The sequence below is a fragment of the Fringilla coelebs genome (genome assembly GCF_963513975.1).
Source record: "Fringilla coelebs genome assembly, chromosome: 5".
In the NCBI taxonomy this organism is placed as follows: Eukaryota; Metazoa; Chordata; class Aves; order Passeriformes; family Fringillidae; genus Fringilla; species Fringilla coelebs.
In genome coordinates this window covers 24,488,628-24,513,465 of record NC_140033.1, presented here as the reverse complement: position 1 = coordinate 24,513,465, position 24,838 = coordinate 24,488,628, and the positions used below count along the sequence as shown (strand labels likewise).

The 24,838-nt window shown below is 40.8% G+C and overlaps 1 protein-coding gene across 2 annotated transcripts in view; it reads left to right on the top strand.

Annotated features, from left to right (window-relative positions):
- MET (MET proto-oncogene, receptor tyrosine kinase) overlaps positions 1 to 4,933 on the top strand; it is a gene marked incomplete at both ends in the record, with an annotated part of 66,176 nt that extends 61,243 nt beyond the window's left edge. For both annotated transcript variants that reach the window (XM_084205624.1, XM_084205623.1), the window contains 4 exons: positions 828 to 937; positions 3,394 to 3,559; positions 4,454 to 4,590; positions 4,723 to 4,933. In XM_084205624.1, the coding sequence (XP_084061750.1) occupies positions 828 to 937; positions 3,394 to 3,559; positions 4,454 to 4,590; positions 4,723 to 4,933 (624 nt within the window). The remainder of the gene's footprint in view (positions 1 to 827; positions 938 to 3,393; positions 3,560 to 4,453; positions 4,591 to 4,722) is intronic.
- Positions 4,934 to 24,838: the final 19,905 nt, after the last annotated feature.

Sequence of the window (24,838 nt, the reverse complement as noted above, 5' to 3'; positions counted from 1 at the left end):
TTCAACAAATTTTTGGAGGAGTTAAGCTTTCTGCGGCTGGGACCTGCTGCCATTTGAGCTTCTTTCATTCTACAAGCACCAGAGCCTTTGTCTGTAAATAGTGCCATGGTCCTTCCTGAAATAAATAGAATAATGACCACACTTGAATCAGATTGTTCCACTGAAGAAAATTGTAAGGAGCAATGTCAAAACCACAAAAATCTGTAGGATCCTTACTATTACAAGTCATATGATTGCTATAAAAGATTTCCAGGTTTATGTCTATACTTATTTTGATATTTAACATTTTGAGTATCATCTCACCATGTAGGCAAAAAGAAAGAGTTAACAATCATTGCCAAAAATCTTCCTCTGGTAACTACTAAGGTCTCATTTGCCTTTTTCATGAAATCATACTGATGCACCTATTTTGTGCCAAATAGGACTTTGTCTTCTCTTGGTCATCTCCAGCTGAGGAGCTCCAAGTTCACAGTTAGTACCTTCTACTGAGCTACATGCTATCACCCTTAAGTCCACATATGTGAATTTTGTGTATCATCTGTGGTGCTGAAGTTTCAGAATACTGTTCCACTTCTCAGGTCAGGTTATACTGCCTATGCTGCAAACTCTACTCTTCTGGAGACTATCAGCTCTTTTGTTTTCTTGTAGTGTGTTTTCTCACAGGGGTTAGAAGCTGACCTAAACTCAAACCAATTTCACTACAATCACCAAACTTTCTTGATCATTCTGGTGGCAAGAGAGGTGTATAAAACCTAGAGTCACAGCACAAAGCAGTCTGGTCCTTAAGCTTCTGCATTCATTTTATCATAAATGTTTGTATTTTTCAGAATCCAACAGTAAAAGATTTAATTGGATTTGGCCTTCAGGTTGCAAAAGGAATGAAATACCTTGCAAGTAAAAAGTTTGTCCATAGAGATTTGGCAGCAAGAAACTGTATGTAAGTACAAACATCTACTTTCAGCCGCATTACCACACTCTTCTGTGTAAAACAGCGAGATGAGATGAGATAAACTGAAGTTTCCAGGATTCTGCTATTTTTTAGTAAAAAGATGGTGGTTTTTTCATTGCTCTGCAATTATACTGATGTTTGTCTTGCATACTGATGAGCTACTCATCTTGCTAAGGGCTCATTTCTAACACATAAGCTTTTTTTGAGTGTGAGAAATAAGAAAGCTGAGGTGAGAGTGTAGCCTCTCAAAATCATTGGTTAGAGTTTAAAAGGCATCTCCTAAGGGAAGTTAAAGTGCTGTTGCCTCAACTTGCTCTGCTTCCACCCAGCCTCTTCAGAAGCAGCATGTCTCTGCTGCCACACCTAACCAGGAGGGAGAGGAACACAGGGGAACTTTGTGAGAAAAACAGGAACACAAAGAAAACCAATGAGACCTCTTGACAATAGTCTTTCATTACATGAGTATGAGCTTACTTTGGCTCAACCAGGCACACAAATTAACATTCAAAGAATCTTACTAGTGTCTGGGAAGCCAGACAGTTCAGTTCCCACAAAGACAAACTGATACAGGATTTGCCAATATGATTATGCTGATTTATCACTGATGTTGTGAATTAATGAGGCACAGCCTTAAAGTTTATTTTTAGCACATCATAAACTGGAACTCTGGCTGCAAAAAGGTCGTTAACCTGTGACATCAGATGTCTTACTGTTTTTTCAAAGGTGCACACCTGTGCAGCTGAACAGCCTCTGATAAAGAACATTTTATTGCAGGTATTGGGTTTTTTAAAGGGATGAAAAAAGCCAAAAGCAGATTTTCATATTTCCTAAGAAGAAATGCATTGGGTTACTGAACAAAAGACCTAGTTCATCTAATCAAAGTCCAAATGGTGGCAAAAGGACATTCCCCTTGGCCTACTTGGGTGAGGAAGGAGCAGCTCTCAGGGTGTCTCACATGACCACTGAATGTACTTCTACAGGGATCAGCACTTCAGAGCCCAGAGAGCTGCAGCCACAAGACCCACTTTTCCCAGTGCCATGTGCAATCCAACACCCAGTACAGGCCCTGCACTGGTGATGTCTATCAGAAAGGAAGCCAGCATGCAAATATAGTCCTCAGGGACTCTTTACTCTATTGCACTATCCTGGAAGAGGTGCAGGAACCTGCTATGGCATAAACTGTTTCCTGTTGATCCATCAAAGTTCCTTCCCACTCCCTTCAGCAGATTAAATTACATCAGTAAACACAGCAGATAGTTCTGTCCCATGCACTGACTTAACAGACCAGAGCTGTCCAGACAGAAACCTCATAAATTCAAGACAGGGAAATGTCATGTGCAGACCCTGAGAGAGACAGGATCATTTAGCCTAGAGAAGGTTGAAGGGGATCTTATCCATATGTATAACTGATATGGTGGATTAAAGAAGAGGAAGGTCGGTTTTTCTAAGTGGTTCCCAAGGACAGGCCAAGAGGCAGTGGGCACAAACTGAAATCGAGAAAATTGCATTTTAACACAGTAACACTTTTATTGTACAGATGACTGAACGCTGGCCCAGGTTGCCAGAGAGGTAGTGGAGTCCTTATCCTTGCAAATATTCAAAACCCACCTGGTCATGGTTCTGAGCAACCTGTAGTAGCAGACCCTGCTTTGAGCAGGGGAGATAATGGTGAACTAAACTTCAGGGGCCCCTTCCAAGCACACCCATTCTGTGACTGTGTGATGCTGTAAAGAAGCCCAAAAGGAAGTGCTTGCTGTGACTAGGTCTGCACATGTACAGAAGGATAGGCCTGAAAATGCCCACACCCACACTCTGTTTGTTTGTAACAGTGATACCACTTATCAGGACAAATACCAAGCTTAGGAGAAGCAAAGCTAAGGAGATCTTCTGGTACGGCTCAGCTGTAGCCCCAACAGAACTTTTGTTATGCCATAACATTCCCCTGGAATACACATCAAACTCATCCTTAGTTACAGGACTACATTATTACATAAAGGCAGTCACTGAGATAATGATGGACCCCTCCTTATCAAAACTGAGAGTAAGCAGGAAAGGTGATGCATTAACTTGGAAATAAAAATTAGCAGGTTTTAAGGATACAGAAGAAAAAACAGCTGTGGAAGAAATGATGTAGAACTCAATCAGGATGTATAGGCTATTAGCAAAAATCTTTTTATACATAGCAATTGTTTTAAAATAACTGTAATTCAAATTGTATTATCAAAACAATATCAGTAATTTCCTGAGTTCATTCAATGTGTTAAATGGGTGTCAAATATACTTTGCTGCACTTTTGTTTCAGTGTTACATTAGTTCATAGATGCCAAATAAAGTACTGCCATCCAAAGTCTCAGTCTCAAAAATGCAAGTCAGTCATTATAATCCACCAACACGGTAAATCTGGGCTGCTCAGTTGCAAATAATACCTTTTGTCATTTCTCTAGGTTGGATGAAAAATTCACTGTCAAGGTTGCTGATTTTGGTCTTGCTAGAGATGTCTATGATAAAGAATACTACAGTGTGCACAATAAAACAGGAGCTAAACTGCCAGTGAAATGGATGGCTTTAGAAAGTTTACAAACTCAGAAGTTCACAACAAAGTCAGATGTGGTAATGTACAAACATATTTGTATCACCTATTTATTTCTTTTATATTGCCTGAGGCATCTTTCTAGTATTTAATTAATGGAACAACTCCAAATGAAAACTGATATTTGAATCTAGCTTTTGTTCACATAAGAACAAAAGAGTCTTTCTACATCCAGAAAGTGTATTTGTCCCAGTCACTAAGCAAGAAGTTGTTGACCTGATTATATGTTACTGTTCAGGAAAGAATTAGGAGTTAAATCCTGTTCCAAGTGAAACTAAGGACATTCCAAGAAGCCAAGAACCCTGCTATAGGAGGGGCTCTGGAAAGCTTGACAGAACAGGTTAACTTGGAGACTTGTAAAAGTTAATAGTTCTCCAAAATACTTTATTTGCTTTATAAATACTTACTGGCTGCCTACAGCAATCTCAAGTATTACCTGGCCATTTACAAAGAAAAAATTGTTACAGTGAAGTCAGTTGGCTGGATTGCTTTGTATTATAGCTCTCTGTTCAATCCAGATTCAGACTGACCTGTGATGCATAGAATTTTCACCATGTATATTGTCTTCAGCACGTATTTACACAGAGTTAGTCAGATCATCAGTTCATGTAAACTGGCAGAGCTCCATTAACCTCAAAAGAAGTCTGCCAATTTATACCAGCAAGGTAGCAGGCCTATAGGCTTTTATTTTCTTTCATTTACTTAGTTGAGATTCTCTGGCTCGTATTTAAGTGGCTCCTCAAGTCCCTACAGCATTTATTAGCCCACTTAAAAGAAAGCTGAATGCAGTAAAACAACTTTTCAAAGGGAAAATCCATGCAGTTGAATGCTTAAATCTGTCAAACCGTCTTCTAAAACAGGAATGTAAAGCCCTCCAACCCTTTAACTTTTTATTTGTTTCTTTGTTTTCTTAGTGGTCCTTTGGTGTATTGTTATGGGAACTTATGACACGAGGGGCACCACCTTATCCTGATGTAAATTCTTTTGATATTACTGTTTACTTACTACAAGGAAGAAGGCTGCTGCAACCTGAATATTGCCCTGATCCACTGTAAGTAAATAGTTTGCAAAGGCTTCTGCAAATGCTGCTGATTCTTGTGCTATAGTAATTGAGACTGTGGGAGGAGAGAGTTGGGTTTTTTTTTCTTTTCATAATTGAGCACTTCTTCTATTTGAATGGCAGGTATGAAGTCATGCTGAAGTGCTGGCATCCGAAACCTGAGCTGCGTCCAGCATTTTCTGAACTTGTTTCAAAAATATCAACAATCTTCTCCACTTTTGTTGGGGAACACTATGTTCATGTCAATGCTACTTATGTCAATGTCAAGTGCATTGCTCCCTATCCTTCTCTTCTATCATCACAAGACAACACAGACATGGATGTTGACACATGACGGGTATGTCTGAAATTAAGGAAAATCCATTCTTCATTGTATGAACAAAAAGCAAAACATTTTGTCCACTAGTTTTTACTGCCCGGTCTTTGTGAGAACACTGTTGCACATGTTTATGTTGTTGCCCAAGTTGCACTAGCACAAGGACATAATATCATATTATTTAAGGATACAGGATTCCATAAACCATCACAGTTATTTCCAAGTATTTGGAGAATGCCATCAATTTACCAAATGGAAATGCGGTGTGCTACCAACCAGAGTTAGTTCCCACAAACTGTCATTAATGTGTGCTCAGACCCAAGAACAAATGCCATGAAAGTAGAATATCAATCAGTATGGCTGGAAGGACTGTTACTGTGCATGTACTTTAGGATAACGAGCAGTGCAGAAATGGTTTTCACACAAAAGGCCAAGAAATGCAATGAGAATTACAAGAGTTTAAAATGTGTTTTCATCCCACATGAGTAAAACTTTGGATTTTTGAACTGCATCAACAAAATTTCTAAGAACCTAGGCAGCCAAGATAGCCAGCCTCATGGTGTCTTAACAGAAATCAAAATCAAGAAATGGTGTGCAGTAAAATAAGTGTAGAAAAGTATGACTGAGTAAGAAGTGGGTGAGGAAGGCCAAGACAAAACTGGAACTGAACCTGGCAAGGGATGCAAGGCATAACAGAAAGAGCTTCTACAAGCTATGGTATGCTAATCAGAAAAGTAAGGCCAAAGAAGGTGTTCCCCCTCTGTTAAACAGTGCTGGTGGACGAGAAGTCTGAAGTACTTAACTTTCTTTCCTCAGTATGCAATGGCAACATTTCTTCCCACATCTCTTGAAAGGATGGACAACAGGATGAGGACTGGGAGAGCAAAGCCCCCTCCCACTGTAAGAGAAGACCGTTCATGACCACCCAGGGAACCTGAATGTGCACAAGTCTACGGGACCTGATGAAATGTATCCCAGAGTCCTGAAGGAATTGGCTGATGCAGTTGCCAAGCTGCTCTCCATGATATTCAAAAAGTCATGGCAGTCAGGGAAAGTCCCAGGTGACTGGAAAAAGGGAACATCTTTAAGAAGAGAACAAAGAACAGCCCTGGGAACTCCCAACCTGTCAGCCACACCTCTGTGCTTGGGAAGGTCATGGAACAGATCCTCCTAGAAGGCACATGAAGGACAGTCCTTCTCCAGGATTCAAGACACCAGCACAGCTTCTCCAAGTCCTGCCTGACCAGCCCAGTGGCCTTCTATGATGGAGTGACTACACCAGTGGACAAGGGGAGGTGTACAGATGTCATTTACCTGGGCTTCTCTAAGGTTTATTCCACAGCCCCCCACAACCTCCTCTCTGAACTGGAGAGAGATGGATTTGATGAGTGGACTGTTAGATGGATAATAAGTTTTTCTGGACAGTCACATCCAGAGGATAGTGGTCAATGGCTCAGATCCTGATGGCCATCAGTGACAAGTGGTGACCCTCAGGGGTCAGCACTGGGACCAGTGTTATTTAATATCTTCATTAATGACACAGACAAAGGGCACGAGAGCACACTTGGCACATTTGCAGATGACACCAAGCTGAGAGGTGCAGTTGACACACCTGAAGGATGGGATGCCATCCAGAGGGACCTGGACAAGCTCAAGAAGAGAGCTGGTGACAATGTCATGAGTTTAAACAGGACCAAGGAGCAAGGTGCTGCAGCTGGGTCAGGGTATCACCACAGGTTTGGGGATGAACAGATCCAGAGCAGCCCTGCCAGGAAGGACTTGGGGTGCATGAGAGGCTGCACATGAGCAGGCAAAGTGCCCTCCCAGCCCTGAAAGCCAATTGTACCCTGGGCTGCATCAAGAGCAGTGTGGCCAGCTGGTCAGGAGAGGGGATTCTGCCCCTTCTCCACTCTGGTGAGACCCACCTGGAGCGCTGCATCCAGCTCTGGGGGCCTATCACAGGAAGGACATCAATCATCAACCATGATGATTAGAGAGTTGGAGCACCTCTCTGGTGGGGAGAGGCTGGTTGAATTGGAATTGTTTAGACTGGAAGAGGGAAAGCTTTGGGATGACCCAATTGCAGCCTTCCAGTACCTGAAGAGAGCCTTTACAAAGGCATGTAGTGACAGAACAAGGGGGAATGAGTTTAAACTGAAAGACAGTAGGTTTAAATTAGATATTGGGAGAAGATTCTTTACTGTGAGGGTGGTGATGCACTGTAACAGGTTGTCCAGGGAAGTTGTGGATGCCGTGCCTGGAATTTTCAACATTAATCAATATACCCACAGCAAAGGGGCTGGAACTATATGATCTTCAAGGTCCCTTTCAACCTGGGCCATTCTATGATTCTCTGATTCTATGTCTTACCAGTTCTCTGGTGTAGTCAGACGGTACAAAAAACAAAGGGAAAATCATCTAGCTTAAAGCATTCCTAGTGTTAACATTATTCCAACATTCAGTCATTTATTTGAGTCAAACAGTCTACAAAAACAGATCTCTTGCTGAAAAATGAAAAGCCTCCATTTCTTTCAATAAACAGTGAATCACTCTGGGAATTAAAACCTGAAGGCTGCTGTCCGGTGAGTCACTTGGTGAGCAGCTGAAGCTCTGCCACCTACCCTTGGGTAGAGCTGCTAACAAAGGTGAGTTAGGAGCAGAGGTGTTGCAGGCTGCCCTGACCTAAAAGGACCCCACCATAGCAGGCATATCAGTAACTTCTTCATACCAGCCCTGAAGAGCAGAGAAGACTGATCAAAAGAAGAAATGGCTCCAGGCCCTCTTTACTCTCTTCTTGGATCACACAACCCAGTGAACTATCTACTTTTAATGCTAAGTTATGACCAGAGAAACAATTCTGAAAAGAGATAGTAAATAAAACTTCTATTCATTAGGGAAGAGTACTATAACTTTAGGGCAAACATCACATGTCATTTCTGTTCCTGTGGAATTCTGTGCATACTACTGTATAGTTTGTTTAGAATAGGATAGAACTGGGTTTGCTGGTGTAAACACATAAAGTATTCTATTTTTATATTAAAAAAAAGTTTATTTTTAATGACATTTACAAAGTTTGGTTAGGCCACAAAATACTGCACTGTGAACATTTCAGAAAACATATGTCAATGTACATGATTCATAACTGTAGCAACCTTAAGAAATACTGTGTAAATATTAAAAAGGAAAAGAACTGACTGTAAACACACTCCACCCTAAGTATATCTCCATTGCTGCAGGCCAACTATTTTAAGATCTTCAAAGAGAGGTAATGCAGATAAAGAACTGATATAAGGGAGATATATTGTTCTTAGGAGACTGTGTTATAACTGAAAGATTTATAATGAGGGCAGAGTGTGTAGGCAAGCTATGAGCAGATGATATTGTATTGTGTTTCATCACCACTTTCATTTCAGAAATGAACTTTCATGTCTGCTGAGAGTGATACTAATTGTAGATTGCTCAAGGACAAAAGGCTTTGCTGCAGGCAAAAAAAAAATCATCTCTATGGTTGTTAAAACAGCTAAGGAAGTTTATGACACATAGATTTGGAGAAGTTACTCCAGACTTGTACGTACATGCTTAAGGAATGCTGCAATGTGAAACAGAGGACATTTTTACTATTTATGAACTTTTGCTTAATAAAGTTAATGTTGTGTCTGGGACACCTGTAAGAATATGTGATTCTGGTAAGATTTGACGTTAGTAAGTTCATATATCGGCAAAGAGCTGAATGGTACTTATGTTTATAGTTGTTGTCATGACCGAATAAACATGTTATTAAAATGAAATATTGTAATACGTTAAACTCCCCGTGCTAGAATTACTGCTCACATTGACTGTTAAACTGACAAGTCTGCCCATATGCCTTCTCTGATTAACATGGGAAGAGCAACCTGTGGAACTGTCGGAGAAAGGGGAAAAAACTCAGAAATCTAAAAATAGAGAGTGCAGCAATAAATCAAACACACAGTTCATCAACCTCCTAGCCATAAATACGTCAGAGAAAGATACCAAATATCTGTTGTCATCAACTATGGCATAGTTTGTTTGAATAGGAAGCCTGTTGCCTAACCACAGGCTCTACCCATGCAGAGCCTTACAATTCTTGAGTTGCGGTGGCATTTGAAGCTTGGAATTTTGCTATCATAAGGAGTACCTGCGTGACCCAACAAGGATGTCAGCACTTGTGTTTGGTATCCAAGTCCCTAATGAGTCACAATGCACAAGAAGTTTTAATTACCTGAATCTGTGTCCCTCAGGGTCATCCATCCCACGTTTCATGTCTGTAAGGTGTTTTGTATCTGTGACACCTGAAGAGAAAAATCCGCGGGGCTCTCGGTTCTTCTGGAGCAAGAGGAGCCAGCCCCACCCCTTGTCCTACACATTTCCTCCCAGTTACATGAGATGTCTCCCACTGAATTCACAAGTTTTCTTTCATGAAGTGTGTTTTTAGTGGGTACCCCACAAACACTGCAATACACGTCGTCCTGTGCCTCTCTCAGTCAGACCTTACAAGCTTATTTCTCCAGCATCTTATCTCAGGGGAACATTTTATACTTAACTCACTCAAGAATATTTCAATGCATATCATCTCATTGGCAGCAGGGTGAACATGAGCCAGTGTGTGCCCAGGTGCCCAGGGGGGCCAGTGGCATCCTGGGTTGGATCAGAAACAGTGTGGCCAGCAGGAGCAGGGAAGTGATTCCTTTCCTGCACTCAGCACTGGTGAGGCCACACCCTGAGTGCTGTGTCCAGCTCTGGGGCCCCCAATCTAGGAAGGATGTTGAGATGTTGAAATGTGTCCAGAGAGGAGCAGTAAGGCTGGTGAGGGATCTGGAACACAAGTCCTGTGAGGGGCACCAAGAGAGCTGGGCTTGCTTAGCCTGGAGAAGAGGAGGCTCAGGGGAGACCTGATCACTCTACAACCACCTGAAAGCAGGCTGTAGCCAGGTGGGGGCTGGCCTCTTCTCCCAGGGAACCAGAGACAGGACAAGAGAACACAGTCTTAATCTGGGCCAGGGGAGGTTTAGGCTGGAAGAAGTGATTGGGCATTGGAGTAGGCTGCCCAGGGAGGTGGTGAGTCACTTTCCCTAGAGGTGTTTTAGAAAAGACTGGATGAGGCACCCAGTGCCATGGTCTAGTTGACAAAGTGGTGTTAGGTCATCGGTTAGACTCGATGATCTCAAAGACCTCCAACCTAGTTAATTCTGTGATTTCAACTGATTAAAAACAGCATTTATATGCTCTCCTCATCTCAAAATATTAGGAAAACCCAACATCAAAACACATTTTCTCCAGACACATTTACTTCTTAACAAAAAATATATATGCTCACTTTTAACTCCAAGTATATTTCAGGCAAAAGTTCAGACTTGATGATCTCCAGAGGACCCTTCTAACCCTAAATATTCTTTTATTCTGTGAAAAATGCATTGAAAATAATAGCTAAGAATGAAAACATTCTGCTATGTCACAAGACTGATCCATTTTATATTCTAATTATTTCTATTTAATTTACTTTCCAATAAATTTTCAGTCAGTAAAAAATCTCCAAGGTTTTAGAACAGTCTGCTGTTAATACCAAGGTCTTCAATCTAAACCAGCGTAACACACAGTCAAATGATGGTCTGAACTTAAATACCAGATTTGTAACACATTCCTCTGATTACTTCTCCTGATTTCTCAGGGATGCTATATATTGCATTTATGAAAGGGTCAACAGAACCACAAGCTTCCCATACTCAGTTTTTCATCCTAGAAACTTTGATTATACCAGGTACACACTGCAGCAGATCTGAAGCTGACTTACACTGGCAGGCTTCCCACCACAGGAATATTGACAGTGGATGGGGCCCGTGGCCAAAACATTGCATAACAGATACCCTACACACAAAAGCCAAGAGACTGAAAAATAGGGAGGGATATCCTCACCCCACAGAAATCTTCCTGTTGATTTTACACCAGCTTTTTGAGTGCGCTATTAACTCGACCATTGAGAGTCATTTGCCTCTATTTGGAAGATTTTTAATCCATTGAGAGTAACTTGCCTCTATTAAGGAAGATTTTTAATACATCCACCAATATTAAAGGTTTCCAAAACAAAGGAATATGGTACACAGTACCACGGGGTTGCTAAGGCTTGGCATGTTGCTAATTCTTTGTCTCTGGTGTTAAAATCAGTCATGAAGAAGAGACCTATATTCTTTATGTAAATAAATTATGAGGTTGCAGTGGCCAAAACAGAACATAAAACCAGTGAGAAACTGCAAAAGGGCCTCAAAATAATTTTATACCTAAAAATGAAACTCACCCTTCAGAAATTTGATTTCTGGGATTCAGCCATAATACTATATCAGAGGAAAAGGTCATAGCAGATAAATGAAATAGAAATCATAATAGGTTTTTTACTCACTAAGCAAAACATCTATTCCTGAAAATTCCAATTTCCATTCTTTTTAACAAGCAGGTCATGAACTGAGTATTCCGAGCATGAAAGAAAGACACAGGAAATCTTAGGATTTTGCCAAAATGATTAGTAAAAACATTTACAAGAAATTGTGACCTCACAGACAGCAGGGAGAACTCAGAACAACTTCATTGACCCAACAGACACCAGCCCAGTGAAAATCAGTCTCTCACTCCAGAACTGTGCTCTGACGCTAAACCTGAATTTTCCTTTTGCAATCCCCATCCACCTGCTAACACTATAGGTGCATTTTTCCAGTGAGGATACCAAGAGTCTTTCTGATTAAGGTTAAGCACTTGTAGCCCCTCCATGACCTCCTGAGGGACAGGAGAGAAAAGATTTCTGTTTTGTAAGAGAATCTGCTTCTCTGCCTGCTGTCACTATTAACTTGGTGCTTTCCTTTCAAGAGCAGCAGCCTCCTCACTACACACAATGCCTGGGAGGGACCCTCAGCAGAAGGTAAATCCTGGCCACATTCAGCCCAGGGGGACCCTCTGGTTTGCATGTGCTCTTCTGTTTCAGCAGGAAGCACTTAGATGCAGCCCGGAGCTGTTTGGAGGTTCATCACTTTCAGCCAAACATTTTCTTAGATTCATTACAATTTAACAGGGAAGGCCCTTGCTCGGGCCCCTGAGGCTCCAGGCATTCCTACAAACACCATGCATTAACACTTGCCAGGTTCTAATTATCAAGCACACAGTGAGACCCTCTCTGGCACAAATGACAGTTGAATATCCTCCTTTAGGATGTGCAAAATGTTGTTGCCAAGAACTTTAGGGTGCATGACCAAACATGGATACCTCAGCTGCCAGGAGGCTGCAGCTCACTGGGGCAGTTGGCATGCTTTGCAAGTGTGACAAAACTGAATGCAAATGCTAAAAATAGAGTTTGAAATTTAATTAGGAAGGAAAAAAAAAGCCCTCCAGACAACAGTGGTATATTCTCTATCTTTTGTGGCTCAATATAAAATAAAGGGAGTTTAAGAAAGACAGTGGGGCTGCAGCCTGTTGGAGCTCATGGTGGGGAATTGATGGCAAACATATGGGAAGATGTGACAATACACACACCCTCGTCAGCAAGTGGAACATAACGAGGAGTGAGTCACATCCAACTCCAATTGCATGTTATCAGTTTCTTTAAGCAAACCTTACAAGAGGAGACTGCTACAGGAATGACAACCACCATCAGAAGTTCAAAACACTTTCACCGTGTAACTTTTACATTTTGTAGAGAAATGTAATTAAATGAATAGCTTCTTCATTCATTGTCAGTTACTGGAAATGCACCTTTTGAACTTACCTGGTCTATTAAATCACTAGCCATGCCTATGTGATATATCTGCCACCTGGCCACAAGAACTGCAACAGCATTGAAACATTTCCCTCAAAGGTCAACAGCTCAATAACTGCAAAAATGCTTCAGCACTGCTGTGTCCTCCCTATAGCTTTGAGCACCAATATGTTGCAGCTGTTGTCAGAATTTTCAAACAGTAGCTCTGAATCAGATGGGAAGAGGGTAAAAATTGTCAGGCCCATGCAATTCCATGAATTATGTCACTGAAGTGATAAAAACAAACTCACCTCATCAAAAGGTGAATTTGTTTTGTATAAACATTTCATACACCTGACCTGCTGTATGAAATGCAGATAAACAAAAGGCAGACAACAAAAGGCAAACAAATGTCAGAACTATTTCTACTTTTTTTATGAATATTAAGTGTACTCAAAAATATCCTGAAAAAACACCTGTACATCTGCAATAAGAGTGATAAAACATATTTGCTAGGAATCTTATTATTAATTTGTATCAGTAGGATTTTCTTAAAACCATCACAAAAACACAAAGTAAATTATTTTAAAATATGTTTAAATCTATGTCGTATATCTAGGAGCTTCCAAATGTATCTGCCAATTCCTTTGGATAATTGAAGGGAATTCTTTTTTATTGACCATTCTGGGCACCTTGAAATAGGTTTTGTGTCTTTGCCTCTACTATCTTCACACTACCAAGAAGGCATCATCACATGGAGGTTCTGTACACAAATGCCTACCTGATATTATTCTCTGTAAATAATTCTAAATAGGAAGATAAGTCTGGATGATGATGAATAAGATGTTTCTATTATTACTGCTGTGATGAACAAATCATTATTAACACAGAACTTCTCTCAAGACCCCCCTTCCAAATCCCTTATAGTACTTACCATAAAATTCATGTAGTTATATATTTTACTGCATAAAATAGTGAATGGTGTTAAAATAGTAACTTCATTGCAGGGAAAGCAGCGTCCATGAAGGTTAATGGCCCATACTGAAAAGCCAATAACAAATGTCTTTGCTTAATGAAATGCTTGGTTTAGATCATACTTTTCATACAGTGCTTCTGCACTAGTCTGCCAAGCAGATAGTATAAAACAGACTCATGATTCATTCATAAAGTACAACATACAGGATCAACACTCTGGTATTTTCAACCTGAATTCAAATCAACAAGGTCTCATCTCAGTGAAAAAAAAAAAAAAACAACAAAAAACAACCCACCAAACTTCCTTTATCACCTGAAAGAGAATATAGAAACTTTGTCCATCATTTCTACTTTCAGCCACAATCAGGAAATTAGAGACTGCAAGAAGATCAAAGGATTTTACTGCTCAAGGTATCCAAAACTATTTTCTACAAGTTTAATGCCCCTCCTCCCCACCACTCTTACTAATACCCCTAAATAGCTAGGTCAGATTTTATGAGAAGTAATTTTAAAAGCTGGAAGAGTTCTCTCTGGAAAAAAGCCATCTGTTTGAAGTGCTCAACTGCAAGATCTGAAATGTTTCCCAGCATTTTTTCACTTCCCAGATGTACTGCAAGTTCCAAATATCTGAGCACAAAGTGACAGATTTGCACAGTTGCAAGGGAACTTCTGTTCAGTCGTAAAGCAGAACTGAGCAGTAAGCTGTCAGATACAGGGGATCTGAGCAAGGAGGGCTGCTGCTTTGGCTTATCTGTGTTTTGCAATGCCAGTGTTGTGCTCTTCATGTGTGTGAAAGGTAACCACAAATGCAGACACTTATGTTGTGCAGTGGGTTTTCTTCAGGCACAGATTGCATGTATATCACATCTTCCCGCAGAGCCAAGATGCACATAGGGAACATGAGAGATATTTCCCAGCCTACAATCATTTTTAACTCAAGACAAGGGAAAACTGATAAAAAGCTGTTGAAAAAGCATCAAATCCATCCTACCTATGTGATCAGCTAACATCAGCACATTGTTCAACATGAAGGTATAACCAGTAATGCAGACCACAGCATACAGGTCAAAAATCAATCACTCTTGAGAAGACTTATTAAGGAAATTATGAGCAAAATTATTTGTGTTTAGGAAATACTGAAAATTGTATAAGTGTCTTAATAAAAGGCTCCTTGTTTCCTTTGATGATGTTTCTAATCAAACACTCCTCTGATTAAATAGCTAATAAAAATTTCAGCCTGCTATGATGATGCCTAGTGCCAAGGCCTGAGGAGGAAAGCTGACCAGAGAATACACAAAAAGAACCAATTTGGAGATACAAGTTTTCCTATACTATAATGAATACCACTACCTAGTTTGGAGAGAGTGCTTTTCATAAATACATTTCAAAGCACCTGCGTGAAAATACAGGGCTGGAAGATGTGTCAGGAGATTATTTGGTCCAATTCATATCACTAAGGGTAGACACACTTAATGTTTGCCTTGGCAAACATTTGTCTGATGTTTTCTTTCAAAAACCACTTGTACAAGCTACAAGGATTTCAAGGTTTCATTATTTGTATAGTGAAAAAAGTTCTCCTGGATTTATTTTCTAAATCATTCTCACTCGGTAAGAGACCTATATCCTTCTTTTTGCCCCAACACTGGCTACATATCCAACGAACAACTGTCAGGTTATCTATAGAAAAAAATTAAGCAAAGATGCCCCATCTTAATCTCTTTTTTTCTCAGATTAAAAAGCTCTTTTCATCGCTTAGTCATAGCCTTTATTTTCTTAACATATTAAGTTTCTTTTTCCTGGTTCTTCCCAGTCTATTTCTTTCCCTCTGAAGTACTTGGTACTCTCAAAATGTACCACTTTATAGAGTGATTAGGTCAGCAGCTGTGTTGCTCATGGCTAAACTAAGTCACCAATAATATAACCCAGGTTGCCTGGACAAACAACATACTACAGCACATTACGTGCTTAGAGGTTTTTTTCCACAAACAAATTGAGAAATGTGGCTCTAGGTGTGAACATGGCAAATAAGAAACTTGCCTGAGGATCTTTCTGGTCATGCAGGTTAGATGGGTCTGCAATACACTGAGTCCTCATTTTTATAAGTCTATATCCTGCTTTTGTCATGAGATGATGTCCCTCCCCTCTCTCACTCTTTTGTGATTACCTTAGTTGAACCACTGCACTCAGGGAAGCTGCCTCAAGAAGACAACTTTTAACCAAGGAGCTACAGCAAAGCCAGGAGCAGGAGCTCAAGTTAGTTGGAACAGAAATCCTTCATACCTTAGTTTGCATTGAAAGAATATTACATTCATTTTACATAATCCATATTTTTAATACATATGTATTTAGTGGTTTCACACTTCCTTTGTCTCTATTTCAACTAACTTTGATCCATTAACTTTGAATAACTTGCATAATCCACCCAGGCAATACTAATGAATGAGACACCTCTGGCTTCTAAAAAGGGAGCTGCACAAAAAGGAATTTCTTGAGCACTTATTCATGGATGTGTCAGGCAGAAAACAGGCCAGATTCAGGAAGCAGAGCAAAGCTAAGAGCACAATAGAGACATTGTTGATGGTGTAATAAGGTTTTATGGTATTTGGAGAGATGGAAACATTACACTTTGGTAGGTGAGGGAGGAGATGCGCTGAGGCTCCACATTGGCAGTGTCACACCAGCCCTCCTGCTGCTCCCTCCCTCGGGTCAGACCTGATGTATGGGGAAAATGCCCAAGGGCCCCGGGAGGTGTCTCCTTCTAACAAGGGCTCTTTGAGGCCACTGACCCTGACAGAGAGCTCTGTGAGACTGCAGCCAGAGGGCAAGGGATGAAGTTCTCTCAAACTCCTGAGAAGCTGATTCTGCAGCAGTGCCTACACACGCACTGGTAATGGCACGTTCTGTACCAAGACTGGCACAGCAGTTTAAACTCACCGGTGAGTGCATTGAACATCAGCTCCCTCTACTGTAAATACATTGGGATGTGCTCTTCTGCCACCCCAGAGCTCCCCAAAATGCTCAGGTTTGACAAAAGTACTGCTCTGAAGCACTGTGACTAAGATCACTGAAAAAATGGATCTTGTAGAACCAGCAGACAGGAAGACAGCACAGATTTTTCTTTTCAGTTCTTGTGGTTATGATAATTGAGTTTTCAGTCTTCTTGTATATCCATCTTATATATCCATCTCTAGTTTGTCTCAAAACTAGAATAAATTTCATGGTCTTAATCTAATATCTTACAAACAACTGTAGGCTACAGTCTACAGAACAGTCTGCTGCAGTAACTGCAGTCCTGCCTTTATTAGTCACCATATTAATTTCTGACAGAAAATGTAATGGCGTGGACCCTAATCTCTGCTGATCATTTTCCTAATTATGATGTTTTGTCTTCCTGAAAAGGTTAAAATTCTGATGGCTGTGTCCATCCATACTGAGGACTATTCTTGGTTCCAGCAGAAATCAGAGACATTTGCAGCACAGCTCAGTAACATAGTTCCATTAATTGATAAGATTTACTCAAAAGTATTACTTAAAAGGACAGAAATATTTGCTCAGGCCAGACTGAATTAAATTAATAGTTTAAACATAAAAAATACAAGAGGCTGGCTTTTTAAAGAGAAACGGAAACATTTTTTGTTTTGAAATTGACCTTATTTTTTTAATGTTAGACTAAACAAAAGTTTAATTTCAGATTAAACGAGTGCCCAGGGTTTTACTCAGCATGAAATCCAATTAAATGATCAAAGTATCAAAAGTCAGCCAAGAGATCAACAAAGATCAGCAGAGAGGCTCTGAGACTTGCCCAAGAGTGGATAGTCAGAGCCTGTAGTAAAATCTTTGTGTAATGGAAAGCAAGGACACAAGACCAGAAAGAATCCAAACATCCAGAGAAGGGATCAATAGCCTATCCATGAAAATGGCTCATTTATTGATTACAAAAAGGAGAAGGAAGGTGTTAACGTTGTAAGACAGGGACAGAGAGCTGAGCGCTGAGATTCCAGTTTGCTTGGATGTTGAAGAACAGAGACAAAGAAGATGAAAGAGTGAACAGATGAAACTATGATCAAGGAAGGTTAGCTCAGAGGAAAAGGATGCATCAAGGGGATGGGCTGAAAGCACTGAGAGAGCACTGAAAGCTAGCAAGCATCTCCAAGTGAGGAACCTGAGAGACACACAGAGCTGCCCTGGACAGTAGGAGAAAGGGACAGGAGGCCAGGACACCAGCATATCTGACAAGCATGGGTTGAAGAGATTTCAAAAAATACCCCAGCTTCTCCCATGCCATCCTTCCAACATGCTGTAGTGCAGATGGTCACATCTCATCCTTATCCATGGGCCTCTAGAGTCCCCAAAGACAGACAATGAGAGAGCAGGGATAAAAAGCAGAAAGTCAGTTTGATCAACTTAATGCTTACTTTGTACCCTTCCTTTGATGGGAACGGAATAGTCAAAGCAGATAAAGCTGCTTTGAAATAGGAATTGACAAAATATAGCAAGTACATGAGTGGAACTTTATCAGAATTATGCCAGAGCTCATTAATCTGTATCACAGTAATGGTGTTACTTTAAAGTTAACACCAGTATTTCAAAAGGTCCTCTGGATCTCTAGCAGCTCGCTGAAAACCCTTTACAGCTAATCAGTATCGTTGCTTCAAAGGAAATTAAACTGTCTCCACCCTGTAACTCTAGTGGCATTTGATCTACAATTGGCTTGAAGTTAAAAATTAATTACCCTTCCAACATATTGATTACATGACTATAAATATAAAAGCAGCAGCCCAGAACAATGTACACTGACCCTCTGTTGAAACAGCATGTTTGTTTTCAAAAGGAGCTAATTAAGACAAGCTCCCGAGAAGAGTCAGCGGTAAAACTAAAACCAACAGTGCCATCTAGTGCAGTGCTGGGCTCAGAGCATCGCACAGAACCGCAGCATTCTGTATTTCACCATTTCCTAAGGCTAACGGAGGAGGGCTGGCAAATTAATGCCACATTCTGTTTGCCTGAGGTCCCGACGTGGGGAATATGTAACTTTCAGGCAAAGACAGTCCCACATCATATTTACATTTGTATTATTAGTAAAACCTCACAGTTAAATCTACTTAGGAGATTTAACTACTGACTGGGAACTAACTGAAAGTCCTACATTGACATTAATTCTCAGGTTCTAAATAATTTGGTTTCAAAACAGCTACACTGAAACATTTTTGTAATTTTTAGATGTTATCTAGGGTGAGAGAGGAATTGTCCAGCCTGCAGAAGGTTCCAAGGAGAGTTTACAGCATCCTGCCAGTATCTGAATGGGACTTTTTACAAGGGTATGGAGTGACAGGAAAAGGGAGAATGGCTTTAAACTGAAAGAGGGTTGGTTTAGGGTAGATATCAGGAAGAAATTCTTTCCTGTGAGAGTGGTGAGACAAAGGAATGGCTTACCCAGAGAAGCTGTGGATGCCCCATCCCTACAAGCACTGAAGGCCAGGCTGGATGGTGCTTTGAACAACCTGTTCTAGTGGAAACTACCCTTGACCACTGCAGGGGCAGGCAAAGTGGGGAGAGAGGGTGCAACTCGATCTTTAAGGTTTTTTCCAATCCAAGTTATCATCTTTATAATATGCACTAAAAGAGATAAAAAAATCCTGCATATGTTTCAAAGCTTTTTATTAGAATCATAGAATATGCTGAGTTGGGAGGAGCCCACAAGGATCATCAAAATCAAGTTCCTGGCCCTGCACAGGACAACCCCAAGAGTCACACCATGTACCTGAGAGCATTGTCCAAATGCTTTCTGAACTCTGTCAGGCTGGTGCTGTGACCACTGCCCTGGGGAGCCTGTTCCAGTGCCAAACCACCCTCTGGGCGAAGAACCTTTTCCAACTATACAACCTTAACCTCCCCTGACTCAGTTTCATGCTGTTTCCTCAAGTACTGTCACTGGTCACAAGAGAAACGAGATCAGTGCCTGCCCCTCCTGTTCCCCTCATGAGGAAGCTGTACCTGCAGTGAGGTCTCCCCTCAGTCTCCTCCAGGCTGAACAGACCAAGTGACCTCAGCTATTCCTCATGCAATTTCCCTCAAGGCCCTTCACCATCCTCACTGCCCTCCTTTGGATGCTCTCTCATAGCTTTGTACCTTTCTTATACTGTGGCACCCAAAACTGCCCACAATATTCCAGGTGAGGCTGCCCCAGCTCAGAGCAGAGCAGGACAATCCCCTCCCTTGCCCGGCTGGCCATGCTGCGCCTGCTGCCCCCCAGGACAGGGTTGGCCCTCCTGGCTGCCAGGGCACTGCTGGCTCACATCCAACTGGCCACTGACCAGGACCCCAAGGTCCCTTTCCACGGCACTGCTTTCCAGTGTCTCAGTCTGTACCTACATCCAGGGCTCCCTTTCAGGTAAACAGAATACAGATTCAGCTCCCTTTTCCCAAAATCCGATACAGTTCTCTGTATAGGAGAACTGATCTAGCATCATACTTGGCCCTCTACACTACATTAAAGTACATTCATTGTCAGCTTTTAATATAGATTGCCTTAAACTACAAAAGAGACCCTAAAATTAAGGCTGTATATCCTGCAGCAGGAAAAGAAAGATTACAATCTCTGTGCCAATTGACTCAGATTCCTTTCTACCCTAGGGACTCACATTTCACTGGGTTTTTTGTACCTCTAGCCTGGTATCACTAATCCATAAAATAAAGTGTCAGGCACGTCTCAGTTGACATTAGGCACACAGATGTGTGCAGCATGCACTGAAGTCAAGCACACATCCTTCAGACTTTGCAGCTTTATTCATCAGCTTCTCCCTGACATCAGGGGAGCTAGTTCATTGACATCCACTGAAAACACTTCACTGTTTGTTTTTGTTTCCCTTTTGTTTTGTTTTGGTTGGCCAAGAGAAATTGCTGTGAATGTTAACTTTGGTATGACATAGACCTGGCCCATTTTAGAGCATTCCTCTCCACCTTGTGCCATGGGCAGGATCAGGCCCCCACCACTGTCCTTCCCAGCCTCTGCCATGAGCAGGGCTGGTCACCAGCATGTGACCCCACCAGGCTGTCCACCATACACACAACAAAACCCCAGTTTTGCCAGGTTTAGAGACCTGCAACAGACTTTTGTGACTCAATCAGGACTTATTAACAGACCATTTGAAAAATCCTTCCCTGGAACACAAGAGACAGGCTATATTGCATGGAAACTGTGAAGGGCAATGTGCTGTAAGAAAAAAAATAACATGAGATCTGCTTCCCTTTTCTCCCCACCTTCCCAATTCCCCACTCCTTTCCTAGGTGTTCTCTTTCTTCCCTGTCTCCCAGGAGAATCCTCAGCAGACAAGGCAGCAAAAGGTGGAATCAGCAATCTGATGTGCCTCAGAGCAAAGACTGTGACTAAAGGGTATGTAAAGCCAAACCCAGAAACAAGTGGCAATGAAGAGCTAAAACCACCAGAAATTAGCACATACAGCTCCAACCATCCTGTACAGCACAAGGGGATGGCCAGAAATCCATGTGTGATGACACAAATTGTATGAGGAAGCTGGACTCAGTTACAACAGTTCTGTATGTGAGCCCAACCAGGCTTAGAAACAGCTCTTCATGTCATCCTGTCAGCAAGCAGCACAGTGTCCACCTGTGTCCTACCACCATCTTTCCTTCCAGGGCTTTCACAGGTTATTAAACTCTCATCTGCTGCTACCACTAAATTCCAAGAAAACTCTGTCTTGTCCTATGTTGCACCTGAAACATCTATAAAGGCACCTTGCTGCTTTTCTTCCCCCTTTTCCTAAAAATTACTTTTGAGGGCCACAAAATTTTAAAAAACAAATACTAGGGAGAGTAGAGAACCCTCTTAATCACATTACATGGTGTTACTTGACATATCTAGATATCCCACTTCTGCTTGTAGCTCTTCATCACTTCATCCTACACATCACAACAGAAACATGAGATTTCTTTTTTTGCTGCATTTCCTGATCTGCCATGAGAGACTAAAACCAGAACTTCAAAATCTCACTGTGAGGAAGGAAGTGGAGCACAGTATTTGCACTAACTTTCCACAGATTGCAAAAGCCTGAGCTTGCCAATTGGGAAGCATGTGCACCAGGCTTTTTCTCAGTCTATTACTGATCCATATCAGCCAGGGATATCATTATAATACATCAACAGGAATTAAAACAGGCACAGGTATGTACAAATGCAATTCTCTAAAAACTGGAAAACTGGTTAAAGCACATGTGGAAGAAAACTTTGTTCCCTTTCAGGATCAAAAGCATTTTCTTTGGTCTGAAATAGTTCCTCTAGATATTCAAAATTTTTAGAGAGTTATTATTTACTACCAAAATACAGTTACAGTTGTGAGGTTTTTCATTCCCAGTTAGTCCATACAAAATGCTTTTTAAAGTGCCACAAAGAGGGAAATGGCAGCTTTTTTTTGGAGTAAGTATAATGATTTATTCCTCTGTGCATTTCTTGAACCTGGGGAAATGAAACCAGTAAAATCAGACCTTTCATCTTTGCATCACTTTTTTTACTGAGTTGCTCTTCTTAACAAAAAAATTACTTCTTGGTGGGTTGTTGAGGACATTACGGTGGGATGTATTTTCTCTGGGTTTGCATTAGAAGTTTGCCAATTGTCCTCATGACAGCTGAGGGAGAACAATCCCTATAACATAATTTACTGCAACAACAAAAAGTATTTTCCCTTTTTACAAGCTTCTCAGGAATAAACAGAATTGTTAATCTAATCAAAAACTCATTCCCATTGAGATAATCAACAGTGGAAGTACTTGGGGCAGGGAGTGCAAATTCTTCCTTTTAAACAATTGAATAAGGGCTTGTCAATATGGAGCCTATGAAGTTGGTCACAGCTGAATTTCAAAACAAGCATTTGTTGATTAATAATGCTTGTTTTGAACTTATTAAATTAATAATACAATGGATAATTCCTGCACTAACTTTGTTACACCTCTGATATTAATCTTGCTCTTTGCAACAGACCTCTCTACCATTGTAAACCAAATTAAGTGTAAAATTGAGGCCTCAGAATAAGAAAATGTAGGGGGTTTAAGTCAAACAAGTTGAATACTATCTTGGGACAATGTATAGTGATATAAAACTTAGCATTCCCTCAGACACACTGCACAGTTATCTGCAACCTTCTTTGATTCCTGCTCATTTAATTTAACTGATCTTATCCACAGTCATGATCAACTTCAGAATCCAGGTGGGTAAAATCTTGGCTCCCTTGCAGTCTCAAATTTTATATGACAACAGAAAATTGAGAACAATACAATTACTACAGTAATATATAGGACTACTTTTGCTAAAATCAAATGGCAACATAAATTCTCCAGTGTCTTTTACATCTAATGGGGTTTCACTGTGTTCCAGTGCAGTGTTAAGAAATGTCAGATCTCCCAAGGAAGCAGATCTTGGGCTCGAAAGCCACAGGTGAGTCCTGGCTGTGACAGGCAAATTGCACCACTGTCTCAGCCAGTCTTTGACTCAACAGAACACTGCTCAACAACAACAACAAAAAAGGAAAAACAAAATAACAAAAAACCAAACAACAAACAAACAAAATAAACCACACACACACACAAAAAAAAGTGTTTTAATAGATCAATGTGATTTCATCAAGACACAACATGCAACTGTTTCAAAAGTAGATAACAGAAATAATGTTCCTACATGAACATTCGGACACTGTCCTGACTTTCACAAGTATTCAGGACTTTATTGAGGCCTGAAGCAAGTGTGCTCAAGTGCTTATGCTGTTTATCATTCAGATGCCCAACATTCAAAAATAAAATTATTTTATTTCAAAATCCAACCTTCTCGTCCTACTATTTCTTCCAATATGTTCACAAGATCAAAAATTAGGGCCCCACACCACTGTTAAGCAGCATGAAGTACCACTGACTCAGTGAGACATTTTTCTCTACAATAGCCCAGAAATTCTCAGCTCTTTACTCACATCTGCTTGAATCGTTTATCTTTCTTGAGATTTTATCTACATAAGACATTCAGTTCTACAGAGAATAAAACAAAAAAGGAATTTGGACTCCTACAGTGAATCTCAACTTCATTAAACAAATCAGCACATTTACCATTTCCTGTTGAAAAATAAAATTGCCAAACAATGTCTCCTTTAAAACGAAAGTAAATAAATCCAGATAATCCAGATAGAAGACTACACTTCCTCTTTTTCTTTTTTTTTTTTTTTTTTTTTTGAGAAAGGAGTAATAACTAAAAATATAAGCAAGAACCAGGGTCAGTGAGAGGGAAGGAAAGGAATTTTTATGCTTTCTCATGGAGCTTTTCAAAATCAGGTGGCTGCTCAAATCCTGTGAGCTACTGTTCTATTCCTGTAACAATGTGATGGCTGGGGCAAGCAATGCTCCAGTGCTGGGGCAAGCTCCTTTGCTCTCCTCAGTTTTGCTTTCTCCTACTGCTTTCTCAATCTATCCTGGTACAGAGCAGAGGCAAACAAAAAGGTACACCAAAAGAGAGCAAGACTGGTTGAGGCTGGAGAAGTTTTGGACTTGCTGTAAGGCACACTGCTCACCTAAGGGCCCTCTATATGGGGTGCAGAACCCTTACACTGGTCCTGTTCTGTTTCCTAATTCCCAGCCTGTTCTCTTCCTTTGCTAATCCTGATCCTGCTCTATCTCCATATTATCAATAGCTACTGATGCAGCATTCCTGATGTCTGAGTAGGAGCTGCAATAAAGGCAGTACAGAAGCACAGCCCTCTTGGTACAAAGTCCTTTGTGCACAAATATGCGATTTACCTTTGAGTTCAGCTTCCCTAGGGAGCACAGAGCAGTGCTGAACTACAAGTGTAGAACTACTCTCTCCTTCCCTTAGCTTCACAACTTCAGCTGCCCCTTGTGCCCTTCCCTTGGCCCTTGTGCCTCTTCTGGTCCAGCACCTTCTTGCATTTTGATCTTCTAACAGTAAAAGGGGATTTGGCTGCCATAATACAGGTACCTAATATTTAGACAGTTGGGTCTGAACTCATATAGACAATAATCTTGTCCTAAGACAGGTGTCTTAACCAGGTCAGATGAATCTCACCTTTTCTCCCTGTTGATGGAAGCTGAGGGTCATGAGCAGAGACTCAGGTGTTTATCAGCTAAGCATCAAAAATACTCCCCAATAATCCAATTTTAAATACTCAATGAAATCTTTTTACAGATGATTCATTTGACCAT